Source organism: Sinohyriopsis cumingii, chromosome 3, assembly GCF_028554795.1.
Source record: "Sinohyriopsis cumingii isolate HCF-2022 chromosome 3, ASM2855479v2, whole genome shotgun sequence".
In the NCBI taxonomy this organism is placed as follows: Eukaryota; Metazoa; Mollusca; class Bivalvia; order Unionida; family Unionidae; genus Sinohyriopsis; species Sinohyriopsis cumingii.
In genome coordinates, this window is record NC_142963.1 from 103,565,657 (window position 1) to 103,584,079 (window position 18,423).

At 35.1% G+C, this 18,423-nt stretch overlaps 1 protein-coding gene across 2 annotated transcripts in view; it reads right to left on the reverse strand.

The window, feature by feature from the left end:
• Positions 1 to 220: 220 nt before the first annotated feature.
• Positions 221 to 18,423, reverse strand: part of LOC149803435 (uncharacterized) — a 67,881-nt gene continuing 49,678 nt past the window's right edge. For both annotated transcript variants that reach the window (XM_089953140.1, XM_089953141.1), the window contains 2 exons: positions 11,598 to 11,711; positions 221 to 10,605 (listed from right to left, as the gene is read on the reverse strand). In XM_089953140.1, the coding sequence (XP_089809266.1) occupies positions 10,444 to 10,605; positions 11,598 to 11,711 (276 nt within the window). In that variant the 3' untranslated portion in view covers positions 221 to 10,443. The remainder of the gene's footprint in view (positions 10,606 to 11,597; positions 11,712 to 18,423) is intronic.

The window sequence follows — 18,423 nt, forward strand, 5'->3', positions numbered from 1 at the left end:
AAATATATTTTGTTTAAAAATCATTAAAACACTGGATAAAACTTAATCTTCCTGAATCCTACAGTATAAAGCAATCCATTGAAAATTTATCTTATTTTAAAAGCTGATTCACAATTATCAACAATAATAGCAGTTTCAATAATTCATTGCCAAATTTCTCTCACAAAAGCAAATTTATATCTTTATAGAAGGGATAAAATGAAAATAAAACCCCACAAAATAGGAATGTTGTACACTTTTATTTCTTTTGTCGTCATCATTTTTGAAGAAAATAATAAGAATAAAGCAATCTTAATATAAAGTAAACTAAGTGTCCAGGTGATTATGAGAGTAAAAAATTACAAAATAAAATCAACTTAATAGTTTCTGGAATACAAATTTCTGAACATACAAAATACTGTTGGTGCAAAAAGGTAGTCTGCTCATGTTTATATGAGATAATGTTGCACTAATACATGTTAAATTAGCCAGACTTATTAAATATACTTTTGAACCTCGAAAGTATACTGTATGTACTTGCTTATAAGACGAGTCCAACTCCAAAATGCAACAACAGATCTGCCATCGCATAATGTGCCAGCAGATCTGGGTGTGTGCAGTTAGGAATAATCAGCAGAACAAACAACATAGACACTGACTTGCATGCATATTATGCTACAGTAGAAATGGATCTTTGTTGTTTGTAGTTAAACTCGACTTATAAGCGAGTACATATGGTATTCATAAACAATGGGTATATCAATGTGCTATACTTTATAAAGATTCTCAAAATGGATAAATGATTGTTGTCATGGAAGTTGAATGAGCTAAGAAAATAAAATTGAGCAAAATCACCCCTTCAAAGAAATAAACAATTAACCTCGGACTAATAATTTTTGCAATAAATATATGTAATATTCAACTTTTACCATCAGCTGAACCTTAAATTATAAAAAAGAAAATTTCCATCATCTGTGTTGATTCTGATTGATTTAGTTATTAATGCAATCTTTCCAGTAAAAAACACCACAAACAAAAACCTAATGTATAAATATTGGATTGTATCGGTGATAAGCTTACACATATATTGATATAATTAGTAAGTAAAAAACTGCATTTTCAATCAGAAAATTTATAAGTATTAAATATACAATGTATGTATGCTATCCCCATGTAAAATTTCAATAGAGCTGATGCACGTTCCCATCCGAGTTAACTGGTTTCCAAGTGAGACAAAGAAAATCAACCATCAAAATGGGATCCTGAAATTTTGCAGTATTCATTTATTTCTGGGATTTTGTTTATGCAGGTGGAATGACTGGGATAGTTTTTTTTATGCAATCTAATTCAGCTTTCAAATACAGCTTGTTCCTGCAGCAAGAAGCTGTCATTTTAAAGAGAAAAAAAATGTAAAAAAGGCTTAAAATTTGAAACAGAATGGAAAAATTCTGCATAAAATCTATGTTCAAACACTTTGTGAGCAAAGGTAATAAGAAAATCAAACTGAGTGTCATAATAGAACATACCAGATCTTCATTATACATTCATAATTGAGTGTGTGTGTGATTTGGATTTTAATATAGCTTTAACAATTTTAGTCATATTGCTATGATGTTGCAGTGTGGTAGTTTATCGTGATAAGTAGCACTAAGGCATCATGTTGCAGACATGTAGCATCATGTCCCACCAAGTCACATTATCCTGACACCAGGCCAACCAGTCCTAACACTAACCTTTAATTGCCAAGTACCATGCAAGGCAGCTGCAAGTACCAGTTTTATAAGTCTTTGGTATGACTCAGTTGGTGTTCGAAACTGCAACCTCCAGGGCCGACACTCTAAAAACTTGCCACTAGTGGAGTCCAAAATGTTTGTACTTATCCACACACACTGATCCTTAATTTAGTATTTCTGATCCAGGAAAGAACAATGGACCAACATTATGGCCAGTTTTATCTAAGATATTATACTGGTTCAAAATTTTCAAGTGATGTTGGACCAAGTTTTGTAAAACAATCAAAGTGAGGACAAAAACGCATGCGCATCTGAAAACAGAGAAATGATGGGACCAGTGTTTACTGCACACACAACTTAAAGGCACAGGCATTCAAACAAGGGTGACTTGTTAATCATTGGGTTGACACGTTTTGTATTTGGCCTATGTCTGTTACTTCTGAGGGCTGCGATAGCGCAATTGATAGAGTGATGGACTTTTAATCCATGGGTGACAGGTTTGTTACCTGATGAGCCCAGTCTGTGTCAGCTGCATCGGCATGTCTTTGAGAAAGGCATTTAGCTCACATTTTCTTGGCATGATATAGCCAAAATGCATTCAAAGTTAAACCAACTTCTAAGGATATGGACTCCAGCTGCAGAGTGACTTTTTTACTATACATACAATCATATATTGTACATCCAAACAGATGGGAAAACCCAAAGAAATCTATGAATAATATTTTTTTTCCCCACCAGATTATCTGAATAATAGTTAATCGCCTGAATATGAAATTCTGCCAGTATCCAGAAAAATGTCAAAAAATGAAACAGTCATTTTGTGGAATATGGTTTCTTGAATTGGAAAATATTAAGTCAAAACAGTCATTAAGTTTAATATTGTGTCTTCAATTGGAAGAACTAAATTAAAAAAGACAGAAAATTTTAATATTTATTGAAGCAGTTTTTAAAATGGGAGTGATTACAACAACAATAGCAATAATGGTAGCAATTGGAGGAAGTATTGTTCAAAAACAAACTTTTTAAAGGCAAATCTGCATTTAGAGATCACCTGTGTTGAAAGACCAGTTAGACCTGTTTCCAAAGGTGACTGTTTGAGAAAAGGTTGACTTTAAATATAAGAAAACTTCTCAACTGTTGCTGAAACTAAGCCAAAACTGTATATCTGAACATACTGGTGTCTTTTGAAATGTTTAAGTTTTTAGGAAATATGCTATTTTTATTTTATACATGTACTTAACTTTTCAGATTAGTGTACATTTTATCTGACAAAATGTCTGCACTGTTAAGACAGGCCTTGTACTAATTAGAACTTTTCTGAAGATTTCATATGTATGGTGAATGTCTTTGAGGAATTAAGATGTAACTAAAGAAATTTTGAAATCCATTCTATTCTGTATCTAACTCAAGGAAAGCATTTTAATTTGGACATAAATAGTAATTACTGAATAAAATAAATCTTCTTAGTTCCAAATTATTCTGAAAATCTTTTAAAACACAGCACTCAATTTGCACATCGATGTACTTTTTGTTGTTCAGTCCATGACTAATTATTATCTACAAAGATACAATGTAGTCTATCATAAGAGATCATTTGCAAATTGATGTCCTCCAATTGTAGACAGTTCATTGCGGTTAAGTTTTGTAAAGTACAGCCATCATGAAACAATATTGTAACAATTTTCCCCTGTATCTCAGGTCGGCCATTTTGACAGGTACTCCCATAATGAGAATGGAATGGTCCAGTTAAGAACAAACTCGTCTGGGTAACATGACAGGGCCCAGGGTACCATTGTACATAAAGCCCGAAGGCGAGCTGATTTGAGATTCAGATGCATATTGTCTTCAAAGAAAACTAGAGAAGTGGTAAATCATGAAGATAATTGTGTGATAATTTTTACAATAATTAGGCTAGAGGTGAAGTGGATGATGAAGGTTTTCCATGACTCTAGCAATATTAAAGATGATAAAGGGAATCGTTTGTATCTTCTTTGCATAGGCTAGCATCTTGGCTCAGTACCAATCTCTGAGTAAAAACAGAGTACTATCAGCAAGGGGGAAGGTTTGCTACCAAAGTTGTAAATATTCCATTATGCACACCACCTTACACATGACAATATTATAGTTTTACCAGTATTATTGTTGTTGTTGTAGGGTTTAACGCCATTTTTCAGCACACGATATACATGGCGGCCAGTATTAATGGTGGGAAATGCCCAGAAAGAACTACCAACCCTCAAGAAGCTACTGGCACTATCAAGATGTTCCAACCCAAAAGATTGAAAATCTGATGAACAATATACATCTGAATGCATGCCATGTGGTCCATGCAGAAAAAAAATTGATAAAGAAATAGAGATCAGCTTGAAAAGTACAAAAGTGAATAGATTACAGTGAAACCTTATCAATGAAAATGAACCACACTAGGATATGCTTAATTTCATAAAAGAAATGGGAAGAGCTCATTCAGGTTGTCTGGTTACAAAGATACATATCGTATTTAGTTTGAGTATTTTCTTTGGAACAACCAATGTCATTACACTTCTAGAACTGAACTGAAAAAAGACAAAAATGGATATGTGGTGAAGATGATTTGCACAGATAAGCAGATTTTGCAAAAAGTAGCCAAAAACCTGCTGGTTACAAAATTAGGCACAGCATTATGTTGCAGAAATTCATGCACTAAGGCATCAACTATTGGGAGTGGTTCCATCTGATTGCACTATGGAGAAAATCAGGCAAAAAACAGCAAGATGCCAACTTGAGACCGTTATTTCAGTGGTATTGGGATGACTTGGAAATGTGGCATGGAATAATATTTTGTAAGCTTAGAAAGAATAGTGGATCTGGAACATACTTGCAGTTACTGTACCAACAGTTACCAGAAATGAAGCACTTTTCAGATGCATAACATATTGTTAGCAGGTTATCTTGGGAAGAAGAAAGCCCGATGAATTTGCAACATTATTATGGTATGGAGCAAGAGAGGATGCAAATAATTGGATTGCTCAATGTGATCTATGCTGAGTTAACAAGCCATCAGTAAAAACAAAACCAAGGAACTGCATGTAATTGTTGGTTTGGGCTCCATTGGATCATCTGGCAATACACATGTTGGAGAACAGGTATCATCATGCAGGGAACATGTTGAAAACTTAAAAGAGAGGCTGCACTTAGCCCATGAACTATCACGATCAGATCTGAAAGATGCACCAGAAAGGTATAATTGATTCAATTCTGTGAAACAACAACTGCTGAATGACTAAAAGAATGGAGATGCAATGTGATATCTAAATGACAGCAAGGCTGACCTATTATGTCAGAAAATGTGTATATCATATAATGGAATCATTCGCTCTGAAAATGAACTCATTTGGTTATCAATTACAGATGGATGATAAAGAAAGAAAAAAAACTGATATATCAAATGAAGTTGAAACACCTACATTTGATCAAACATCTGCAGCTGGATTGTGTGTGTGTGTGTGTATGTGTGATTTAGATTTTTAAGGTAGCTTTCAAATATTTTTTCAGCTGGATGGTAAAATTACAGATGAAATTGATCAAGACAAACATTGCAGTAAAAGCACGGAACAATGTCTGTTCTAGGTGTTTTAATTTCCAAAAACCTTTATTAATCAAAGAAAATAACTGGCAATGCAGTAATAATTTTCATTCTTCTTCTGGATCATCATGCTGGCAATGGTGAGACCAGTAAGAATTAGAGGAAGAACGTACAAATGTGGGAAATGTTTGAATTATGTTGGAGAGAAAAGTAAAGTGGTGGCCCATATTTTTAAGCCTCATGTCCCTCTGGACATGTTCAGATGCACAATAGAGAGAGAGATGGCAAGCCCTGACTGGGGATTCAGGGTCCATATAGAAAAAGTGAAGGCAATGTGGAGCCAACAAGCTTTTGTAAAAGAGTTAATATCTCTCCACCAGAATGACAACCCCACTAGAATGATGACTCTTACCAAATGCAAAAGATTGATGTGTCGATCCGAAGAATCAGAAAGAATATTGCTAAAGAGGTTCAGAAATATCAAATATCTCACATCTCCATCCATTTCAGCAAGAACATCAGATTTTAATGCTGGGCTGACCATAGAAGACTTCGCAAGTCAAGCCATGAACACTGCTGGCCTCCTTCCTGTTCGTGAAACAACAAAAGAAGAGGAATTTAATATCCTGCCTGACCATACTGGAGACCCATACAGAGTATATCAGGGAATTTTACTGTGGGGTGACATCTTGCAAGATAACCATCAGCAGACAACTGCATTAATCAAGAGTAAATATTTATGATAGAAAGCCCAACACCAAAACACCACCATCCATCAAGTGCCACAAAACCAAGAAAGAGACAATGGAACTTCCCAATTATGTACATCATCCAGTACACCTTCATGCAGCCTGCAAAGAGTACCAAGTGATAGTAGATTTTATCACAGAGACCATTAAAGAAACAAGGGAAACCATCACTGAGTTGAGGAGGTCAATCAAAGACCAAACCAGAGCTTTTAAAGGCTTTCAAAAGTTTGATGATGGAGCACATGTGTGTGGGATTGGATCAGAAGAATAACAAGCTAAAAATGCCTGGACTCTAAATCACAACTGCAACACATCTGAAATAAACTATCAATGTATCATACGTGAAGCAATATACAAACATCAAGTTTCAGAAAAAAATGCAAAAGGAAGAAAGATTTAGAAAACATGAGGATAAACATCACAGTTCAATGGATGTGTCTTCTCTTGGACCCCAAAATCAAATTGTTGGGAATACAGATATCATTTGAGATCCATTCCTAATGATTTTTCAGACACTGTGGAAATCAACTTTGTTGAAGGATTCACTTTTGAATACATAATGAGTCCTACAGTGTTTGTGAACTTAATGCCAGTAGAGATAAATTTATCCAATTCAGCCCGTGTCAAACCCCACCACCAACAGCTTCAGGAAACAGAATCCCCATTCTAGAACCATCTGAAGATGTTACAGTTCATCCATTCATTAATCCTGTGGACAATCTCACTATACCACCTGGATTAGTATTACATGACATAATGATACCCCAGTGGACACAAAAACAACCACAAACTAGTTATTACCATGGCGATTCTATGTTTTGCAATTCAAACTTAAACTCTGTTTATTCATACATACAGGATAACCAGTACTTTTAATTATAAAACAAATACTTCACAAGAGTTTTCTAGCCACTCCATTTGTTTATATTCCTATTCTGATGTAAAACCTTTTTTGGGGATTTCATGTTCTATCACTAATTAAGCTGATCCCAGCTGCATGAAACAGTAATGTCATTCTAACGCCTGCTGCATTAATGCAGTCCAAAATTTTTAATTTGGCTGCAACAATAGGTTTTGATAATACAACCATGCCTCCACCCCACCCCATCCTGAAAATGGGAAACAGTAAATGTCTCATTATCCAAAAAGTGACTGCATCATTCACTAGTTTTATATAAATTTTGCACTGATAAAACATAGTGCTCAGTTGAAAAAACTAATCAACAAGACCAATGCCCTCTTATGAGTTATAAAGATAACAAAACCAGTCAGGGACTGGTAGTGAATAAGACCATCCCAGATGATGAGAGGGAATGGCTCTTCATCATATTAGGTAGTACATTCTTTAAGAAAAAAAGGGATGACCAGAGACGTAGAGATAAGGATATGAGACCACTGAGATCAGAAAAAAAGTTAATCAGAAAGGTGCAAGAAAGAGGAAGAACAAAAAAAAGGGAAGAGAAGGACAGAAAGAAGTTAAAATGATGCATCAGTTAATATTTGAATTGTAATTGCAAATTTTTAACCATTAGGACATTTGTTATCAGTAACATAATTTTGGATAGAAATGTCATGCACATACCACTTATACTTTTGCACGGAAGCAAAATTTAAAAGGCAGAGGGCAGTGTGATGACTGACCTTGTTAAGTTTCAATAAAATCAAGGTTAAATACTTAGCTGAACTGAAAATCTAATAGGCTTAAAGTACAACAAAATTGGATCACTAAAGTGCAATATATTCATCTATGATGAAAAACAGAGCAAGAAATACACAAATATTTAGACATTTTAAATTATCTGTTTTGGTTTGGATGCAAAATACAGGTAAAGTCTTAAAAAACCCTGCCCCAAAACAGAAAAATACCGGAGTATATATGTCCGTAGGGTAAGAAAACTCCCAAGACTAAACTGTCTGATGAATTGGGTATTTAAAAGGGTGTGAGATGCAGCATATTGATAAACAGAAGCAGAAACAGCAAGTGAAAATTTACAGGGTTTAGTCAATCCCTACATCTATGGGAGACCACTCTAGTCTTGCCTTTTATTTTAGCATGCAGATGATTTTCAAACACTTCTGTTGCTAAACATGCCAAAAGACACAAGTAATGTCCATTTTAGTTTGAGAGGGCTATTTGCAAGATAGTATATGTAATCTTAAAATAATCTGATTAGATAATGCATCTGAAGAAAAAACTTTATTTCAATGGGATGAATATCTTCCTTACCACAGTCATGATCAACATGAAACTATGAACCTTTTAAAAAAAATATGGAAAATATTCAAAATCATACTCAACCTAGATAGGGAAGAATCAGATATAAAATTTTGATCTCTCCATTTTCAATCAATCTAGCATATCTTTAGCTCTTGATTTAAAAAAAAAATCAAAAATGGAATCTACATATAAACAAATTGATCAAGAGAAAACAGACTTTACAGCTGAGATCAGGCATTAACAATGAGACTTATGAGCAACTGAATGTCTTGATGAGTCACAACATGGTTTATATTGGCTGGGATTCAAATGACTTTACAACATTTAATTAAATTGTATTCAAAGTAATGTTTATGCATACCTCTTTTTATTTTTCAATTAATCCTCTTTTTATAGTAAAATGTTATGCTTTTATTTCTTCCAGAAACAATAATGTCAAAACTGAACTCTACACTCAAACTAATATGAATGTTTCTTTGTTCATGTCCAGCAACTGAGCTTAATTTGCCAAAAATGTCCATAATAAAACATAAAACTTTAGAAATCTTCATTTTCAGACATTTGCCCCACAATACACATGTAACCTAATGGCTGATAATCATAAAATGGCAAACTATTGATGTCTTTTATTGGCAGCATACATGATTGTTTCTTGTTTTTCAGATTACCATTCCATTTCCTCAATAGAAACAACCAGTCAGGCAAAATGTAATTTATCCAAACAATAATATGCCACTGTAATCATATGTTCAGACAATATTTTTAGATATATGAATTGCTGTGTATCCATGACTTCTACACTTATATCATAGTATCGTTCATGGCATGTAAAAACACAATATTCCCATAACTCTCATGGTTAATTCTCAAAACTGTCAATTGCTTTTCTTACAGAATTTCTCAACAACAACTAAGAAGCTCTTTAGAACAACTCTAAAAGGTATTTTTAAGATGAGTTTGCATCACAAAACAAAACATAATTTGCAAGGACTTCATTCATCAATAAAACTAAGAATCCAAAAGCATAAATAACATGTAAATTAGTTATTCAAAATGCAAAAATAATTTTTTGTGTATAAAACCTGATACTGACATAGTGACATCTGCAATATAAAATATTTAGACATATTTCATGTCTCTTGACAAGTCTCAATTATCAACAAATAGACTCAGTCAGGCATATTAATTATCTGTTTGCTATAATCCATACATTTATATTCTGTACATGTTATTTATACTCTGTACACATTATTTATATCTGTACATGTTATTAATACTCTGTACACATTATTTATATCTGTAGACATTATTTATACTCTGTACATGTCATTTATAGTCTGTACATGTTATTTATATTCTCTACATTTATACTCTGTAAATGTTTTTATACTCTGTACATATTAGTTATACTCTGTACATGATAGTTATACTCTGTACATGACTGTTCTGCTCAGTATATGTTGTTTATACTCTGTACATGTTAGTTATACTCTGTACATGATAGTTATACTCTGTACATGACTGTTCTGCTCAGTATATGTTGTTTATACTCTGTACATATTAGTTATACTCTGTACATGATAGTTATACTCTGTACATGACTGTTCTGCTCAGTATATGTTGTTTATACTCTGTACATTCTCATCACATACCATGAGGCAACATGTAATCTTGGTAGAGCTACCAAACTAAAAAGATGTCTGAAAGGCAGTCAATATTTTTCAACAAGCTACATCAATTTTTTCAGTAAGGTGCAAACAAATATTGTGTACTGCTTTTGTTGACTTGGGTCCAAAAAGGCATCGACCAAGATCTGCATACATAATGCACTGGCAGATATGGGTCAATGCCTGTTTGTTAGGAGTAATCTGTAGAACAAATAACATGGACCCTGATATGCCAGCACATTATGCAATAACAGATCAGGATCTATTTAGTTTGCAGTTGGACATAAGTTATAAGCAAGACTTATAGGATATGTGTGCACTGAAGGAAAAGACATTAACATCATTTATAAATCTGTTGACAAATGTTAATGTATGTCATCAAAAATCAAATTAGCTGACATGAGAAATTAGAATGGACTGCGCGATATTCTGAATAACATTCTATTCTGACAGTTGTTAAAAATGTTTCACAAAAGATAATCCCAAAAATCTGTGAGAATTCATGGCCTGTTAGAGTTATGAATTTTCTTCATCAAGGCATATTATCAAGGCCTCTAACACTAAGCAACCAATTCAACAGAAACTTGAAGTCAGCATTTTCCTTCAATCTGTATCTACGATTTGCCAGATTTTCCTTCAGTCTTTCAAAACGATCCAGGCAGTATTCATATAGCTTGTCCCGTTGGAGATCACCCTGAAAATGAAAAAAGATCAAAGTTAAAACAAGAAAATCATACAAAATTTCACAACATATCTATGCTGGATTAAATTTATACATATTAAATAAGTTCCAATTGTCTTCCTCAAGAATGAAACACAAGTATTAAACAGAAAAATCTTTCTATGAAACTAGAAAACAATATGATGACCTAATATCTATATAAAGCAAACCTAAAAGGTGAAACTTGCATGCCTAAATGTATTCCTAAGGTTAACAATCATATGGTGGACAAGGACTCGACATTAGCTGACTTTCTGTAACAATATTCAGTTTAGGATTTCTCATTGTGTTTCAAAGGTTATCTAATGTCTAATTTAATAAACTACTTTTACCTAGATTTTACACAAATTTTGATAAGCTGCAACACACATTACTGACCTAAAGAAGTACCAAGGACACATACAGCTGTCAAGTTAACAATCCAAATACTAGTATAGAACAAATCTTTGCAAGAAATTAATCCAGTGATCTTTCATTGTAACACCATTCAGTGGAGTCATAAAAGTGAACTACTTTGTAAACCTGGTTTCCTTATAGTGAGATCCGTTAAAAATCAATGTATTCAATGCATCATAAATATGGGATTCTTGCCCCTAGCCATGCAGTAAGTAGAATATTGTACCAAGGTGCTTCATAGTCAAGGGCCATTGCAATTGCTAGCAGAAATATCACTAGTCTGGCCACATAACCTCAGTTTTATTTCTTTTTCTATTATATCTAATATGCAAATATAATTATGTTCTAGGGACCCTCCCACCCACCACCAAAAGGCATATTCCTTGAAAATGGAACCTGGATTCTGCTCAAAATGCCTCAAGCAATAAATTCACTACACTAATGCTGGTGTGTTATAGATAACCTTATTCCTTAATTGGAAACTGTTTTTAGTTCTTTTAAACCCCCCTCCATAGCCTGAGATATAGACAAAGATCAAAAGAAAGTAAAGGAAGTAAATTTCCACCGACCTCAAGGGGTGCTGTCCTGATCCTCATAATAAAGTCTCTGACTGGCCCAGAGCATTTTACTGGTGGTATCATCCCTTTCATGAGGTATTCCACACTTTCCATCTTGTGAAAAATCTGAAATTAAGAATGAGATGAGTCAGTTGTATGATACATCAACTAATGATACTTCATTAGTTCAACAAGAGTTGCATCCCTTGAATTAGCAACACTATTAAGCACTCAAACAATAAATACCAATGTTTAGATGTCTACGGAATTGCATTCTTTTCAACTCTTTACCTTCTGCTAATGCATATATGTGCTGCTAAAATAGCCTTGTATCCTCTGAGACACATATACAAGTTGCTAATAATACTCTCTTTGTAACTGTTGACTTGTAAATGGGTTTCTATCCAATGGGTGGGAAACCTCCAAGATGCATATAAATATTTCATATCAAAGCTTTGCATTGGATGAAAATGCAAACTTTCTGGTCTTTTAAGCAACATTTAACCAATGAAAGTAGTCCTTACATAAAGTGATAAAAGTGTTCTATTAGAAGTTTTACAGCCTATAAGCAAGAATTTCAAATGAAATTGAGGTCAGTTGTGAAAGAGAAACAAAATGGCAACATTCATGTATTCAGATGATTCTAACTAAACATTTTAAAGGATCTGACAGTCATGACATTGCAAACGACATCAACTTTAATGATCAGACTCAAGATGAGTGACCAGGCATTAGTTTAAATCCTGTTTTGACACCTGATATTTCAGATTTATCTGAATCTAAGGATGAAACACTTGGCGGTCTTGTATGTTTGGAACACATGAGGCCAGTACATGTGGACAATTTTACAGCAAATTCTAGGCCAACATGTCTCTTCAATGAAAATGCAAGGGAGAAGAAAGATTCCGGCCATTGGTAGCTTAAACAAACAGATATGCTGAAAAACAAAGTAGTGTGAAGTCTGATCCAAGATTGATATAGAAAACTTTGCATATGCAATAACTCAAATAGCTCTCACTCAAGTAGCCATCATGATACACTGGGGTTTAGCCTACAAACAGCCACTAGAAGGTAGGCAGCTTAGCAGGCTTCATTGGGAGAGCACTTAGTACTTACAAAACATAAAGAGTTAAAAGGTAACACCTACTAATAATGACTATTAGGACCGATGTTAATGGTTAAATTATCATCATCATTACCACCACCACAAACACAACTATCATCATTATTATCATGATGAAATCAATACTGCTATTGTAGTTGTGAAAAAATGACATTTTTTGAAAAAGCAATTTCTTCTATACATGTCTAATAGATGGAATAACTACAAGATAGTGTGAATTGATTTCGACTGAAATAATTACAATAGTGAAGGGCACTGTATAATGAGAGTACTGCAAAGGGACTGATTCTTAAGTTACCAACAAGAATTTGCACATTAAGCCTGAATTTTCCTGCTTTTTTTTTTTTGGGACATAGGAATATTGAAACTATCTCAGACATTCCTAATAAACTCCATCATACCAAATTTGTTTGCAAAACTATTTTGTTATATGTTTGAGTTAACATGTTCACATTAAGTGTAGTAAAAAATCAAAATGCTGTGTGTCTCCTATAAACACAAATTCATTTTTTTGTAAAACCCAGTATCATGGATAGAAGATCAATGAACTTCTCCCAGATAATGTCAAGCTATATCAAAATGTACAATTTAAGTTATTGTTGTTGTTTTGGGTTTAAAGCAATTTTTCAGTGCATTGTAAGTGGCCAGGATAAATGGTGTACAGAGAACATGGGAAAACCCTGGTAAGAACCACTGACGCATGGGAAGCTACTGGCAAGCTTTCTCACATACCCACATGGGCCAAGCCCAAGACTTGAACCCACATGAACAGAGGTGAGATAACAGTGATCACTAAAGGCAAGCACTTCAGGCCACTTGGGGCCCCATATGTTAAATTGAAAATTAAAAGGATGCCAAAACTGGTGTAATTCAAAGTATGGTTCTGATATATCCAGAAATAGGATTTTATGAAAAAACTACACGTTTGTGTTATCATGCTCAAAAATCACTATATATGAAACCCCAAGCCAGGAAGTGTGGCTTTAAATCAATATCTGAGATCTCGCTATCAATATGTTCATTAAAAAAGAATTAAATACAAAGTCTTATTTAAAAAAATCAGCTAAATAACTTACAAGTCACTGTGTTCAAAAGCTCACAGAAGTTTTAAATAAAAGCAAGCTGTGACCTTTGATTAGACCCCCAGGTTAAGCAGCTCCATTTGTCCAAACTTATCTTTAATAGCACAGACATCTTGGTGGCCAGATTGGTATTACTTTCACTGAGGACCAATCACATAGTGCAAAAAAGTATTTTACTGAAAGCTCCATGAGAATCACACCATTCCTTCAGGAGATTCTGCACTATATAGCAAAGACTGTTCTTGTGATGTTACACTGTACACATCCATCATTTGAAAAGGTTCAGTACTATATAGCCAGGACTGTTCTCATGTCGTTAAACCCTACACATCCATCTTTCAAGGGGTTCAGTACTATATAGCCAGGACTATTCTCATGTTATTAAACCCTACACATCCATCCATCAAGGGGTTCAGTACTATATAGCCAGGACTGTTCTTGTGTTGTTAAACCCTACACATCCATCCTTCAAGGGGTTCAGTACTATATAGCCAGGACTGTTCTCATGTTGTTAAACCCTACACATCCATCCTTCAAGGGGTTCAGTACTATATAGCCAGGACTATTCTCATGTTGTTAAACCCTACACATCCACCCATCAAGGAGTTCAGTACTATATAGCCAGGACTGTTCTCATGTTGTTAAACCCTACACATCCATCCTTAAAAAGGTTTAGCATTATATAGCCAGGACTGTTCTCATGTTGTTAAACCCTACACATCCATCCTTAAAAAGGTTTAGCATTATATAGCCAGGACTATTCTCATGTTGTTAAACCCTACACATCCATCCTTCAAGGGGTTCAGTACTATACAGTAGTCCCCCTCTTGAACGGACCCCTGACCAGCGGCCACCCGCCCCTTACGGCCAGAATCCGTTGGCACCGACGAGTTTGTGTTCAAAAGTACCCCTCGCGAAAGGCCACCCGGCTAACGTGACCAGCAGCCAGCATATTAGTGCAAAATCGTAAAATTTACCCCTCACAAGCAGCCGCATTTTATTTGAATACGTATCCAGAACCAGTATTGTATTCATAACATGTGTTAAGTAATCCGATTTCTGTTTCCCGATGTCAGGTTTTCGTTACTGAAAGAAGTGTTGAGTAAAGTACATTTACCACTAAGGTTAATATTATATCATTTACGCCTCACGAGAAGCCAAATTTATTCCATAAAAACCGAGAAAGACTCAAATTTTAATCCATACAAAAGGGTACATACATGTAATCCAATTAGCCTGACTGCTGTGTTATCATAAGATGTCCGGTTTAGTCACTCTGATAATTGTTAAGAATACAATTATCGAACAGTAGTAACAGCTGAGAAGTGGCAGTATCAATGTACAATACCCAAGTCAGCAGGAAAATGGTTTAATAGCCTTTATGGCTTCCCTTAGTAAGATGTTGAGCTTGTTCACTTTGGAAATCAGTGGCTATTACTACTGACAATAATTGTCAAAATTACGAATCCTAGCGGCCGCGAGGTCAAATCTGCGTGATGTTATTCGTACATATCGAAGCCGTTTTGGCTTCTCTCACCTAGTTTCAAGAATTGTATAAAAACAATAGGGTACCAGACTGCGACTAACAAATCACGTGACAAGATCACTTCCTTTAAAAACACATGGCAATTTGTTTAGATGAATACAAAATTGTTTTATCAGTATTATAGTTGGCAACATGAATAACTTACTGCAAAAAGATCAACATGTCATCGAGAAAAATAAAAACTCTCAGTTTAGAGGAGAACGTGAAAGTATTTCAACTGATGGCAGGGGGGAGGGTCGTCGAGGATCCTTGCAGAAAACTAACGTCGGGAAGACTCAGATAAACAATATCGTCAAAGATAATGAAACAATTCTGCAGAAGTGGAAAGGTGAAAGGGACGGAGAAAGGAAGATTGTTTGAGGCAGGAGATGTTTGTATCCTGATTTGAAAGGCAAGAAAAAGCAAAAAATTTGTCAGTTGAACTGGGATATGACGACTTTACCGCAAGTAACGGATGGTTGCACAGATTTCAAGTGCGACACAATATGAAGTGTTCTGTCATTAGCGGCGAATCAGCTGATGTTAATAATGAAGTTGTCGAAGATTGGAACAAAAGACTAAATGATATATGCAGGAGATATGACAGCAAGGATATTTTTAATGTGATGAGACTGGTTTGTTTTTTAGACTGTTTCCAACAAAGTGACGTGATGTGAACTGTAACATAATTAAAAAGACAGTTTTAAAACTGTATCAATGGTCATTCATAGCATTCTTTTGCAAATGATGACAAAGTTTGTTTTACATTTATTTCACATCATGCATGTGATTTTTTAATTAAAATATTAAATATTTAAAATTAAATGTACTTGTGACTTTTTTCATATGTATTTACTATTCGCATTTGTCATCCCCCTCTAGAAAGGCCACCCGCATTATAAGGCCACTTCCCTGCTGCATTAGGGGTGGCCTTATAAGAGGGGGACTACTGTATAGCCAGGACTATTCTCATGTTGTTAAACCCTACACATCCATCCTTCAAGGAGTTCTGTACTATATAGCCAGGATTGTTCTCATGTTGTTAAACCCTACATATCCATCCTTCAAGGGGTTCAGTACTATATAGCCAGGACTGTTCTCATGTTGTTAAACCCTACACATCCATCCTTAAAAAGGTTTAGCATTATATAGCCAGGACTGTTCTCATGTTGTCAAACCCTACACATCCATCCTTAAAAAGGTTTAGCATTATATAGCCAGGACTATTCTCATGTTGTTAAACCCTACACATCCATCCATCAAGGAGTTCAGTACTATATAGCCAGGACTGTTCTCATGTTGTTAAACCCTACACATCCATCCTTAAAAAGGTTTAGCATTATATAGCCAGGACTGTTCTCATGTTGTCAAACCCTACACATCCATCCTTAAAAAGGTTTAGCATTATATAGCCAGGACTATTCTCATGTTGTTAAACCCTACACATCCATCCATCAAGGAGTTCAGTACTATATAGCCAGGACTGTTCTCATGTTGTTAAACCCTACACATCCATCCTTAAAAAGGTTTAGCATTATATAGCCAGGACTGTTCTCATGTTGTTAAACCCTACACATCCATCCTAAAAGAGGTTTAGCATTATATAGCCAGGACTATTCTCATGTTGTTAAACCCTACATATCCATCCTTCAAGGGGTTCAGTACTATATAGCCAGGACTATTCTCATGTTGTTAAACCCTACACATCCATCCTTCAAGGAGTTCAGTACTATATAGCCAGGATTGTTCTCATGTTGTTAAACCCTACACATCCATCCTTAAAAAGGTTTAGCATTATATAGCCAGGACTGTTCTCATGTTGTTAAACCCTACATATCCATCCTTCAAGGGTTTCAGTACTATATAGCCAGGACTGTTCTCATGTTGTTAAACCCTACACATCCATCCTTAAAAAGGTTTAGCATTATATAGCCAGGACTGTTCTCATGTTGTTAAACCCTACATATCCATCCTTCAAGGGGTTCAGTACTATATAGCCAGGATTGTTCTCATGTTGTTAAACCCTACACATCCATCCTTAAAAAGGTTCAGTACTATATAGCCAGGACTGTTCTCATGTTGTTAAACCCTACATATCCATCCTTCAAGGGGTTCAGTACTATATAGCCAGGACTGTTCTCATGTTGTTAAACCCTACATATCCATCCTTCAAGGGGTTCAGTACTATATAGCCAGGACTATTCTCATGTTGTTAAACCCTACACATCCATCCTTCAAGGAGTTCAGTACTATATAGCCAGGACTGTTCTCATGTTGTTAAACCCTACACATCCATCCTTAAAAAGGTTAAGCATTATATAGCCAGGACTATTCTCATGTTGTTAAACCCTACACATCCATCCTTCAAGGAGTTCAGTACTATATAGCCAGGACTGTTCTCATGTTGTTAAACCCTACACATCCATCCTTAAAAAGGTTTAGCATTATATAGCCAGGACTGTTCTCATGTTGTCAAACCCTACACATCCATCCTTAAAAAGGTTTAGCATTATATAGCCAGGACTATTCTCATGTTGTTAAACCCTACACATCCATCCATCAAGGAGTTCAGTACTATATAGCCAGGACTGTTCTCATGTTGTTAAACCCTACACATCCATCCTTAAAAAGGTTTAGCATTATATAGCCAGGACTGTTCTCATGTTGTTAAACCCTACACATCCATCCTAAAAAAGGTTTAGCATTATATAGCCAGGACTATTCTCATGTTGTTAAACCCTACATATCCATCCTTCAAGGGGTTCAGTACTATATAGCCAGGACTATTCTCATGTTGTTAAACCCTACACATCCATCCTTCAAGGAGTTCAGTACTATATAGCCAGGATTGTTCTCATGATGTTAAACCCTACACATCCATCCTTAAAAAGGTTTAGCATTATATAGCCAGGACTGTTCTCATGTTGTTAAACCCTACATATCCATCCTTCAAGGGGTTCAGTACTATATAGCCAGGACTGTTCTCATGTTGTTAAACCCTACACATCCATCCTTAAAAAGGTTTAGCATTATATAGCCAGGACTGTTCTCATGTTGTTAAACCCTACATATCCATCCTTCAAGGGGTTCAGTACTATATAGCCAGGA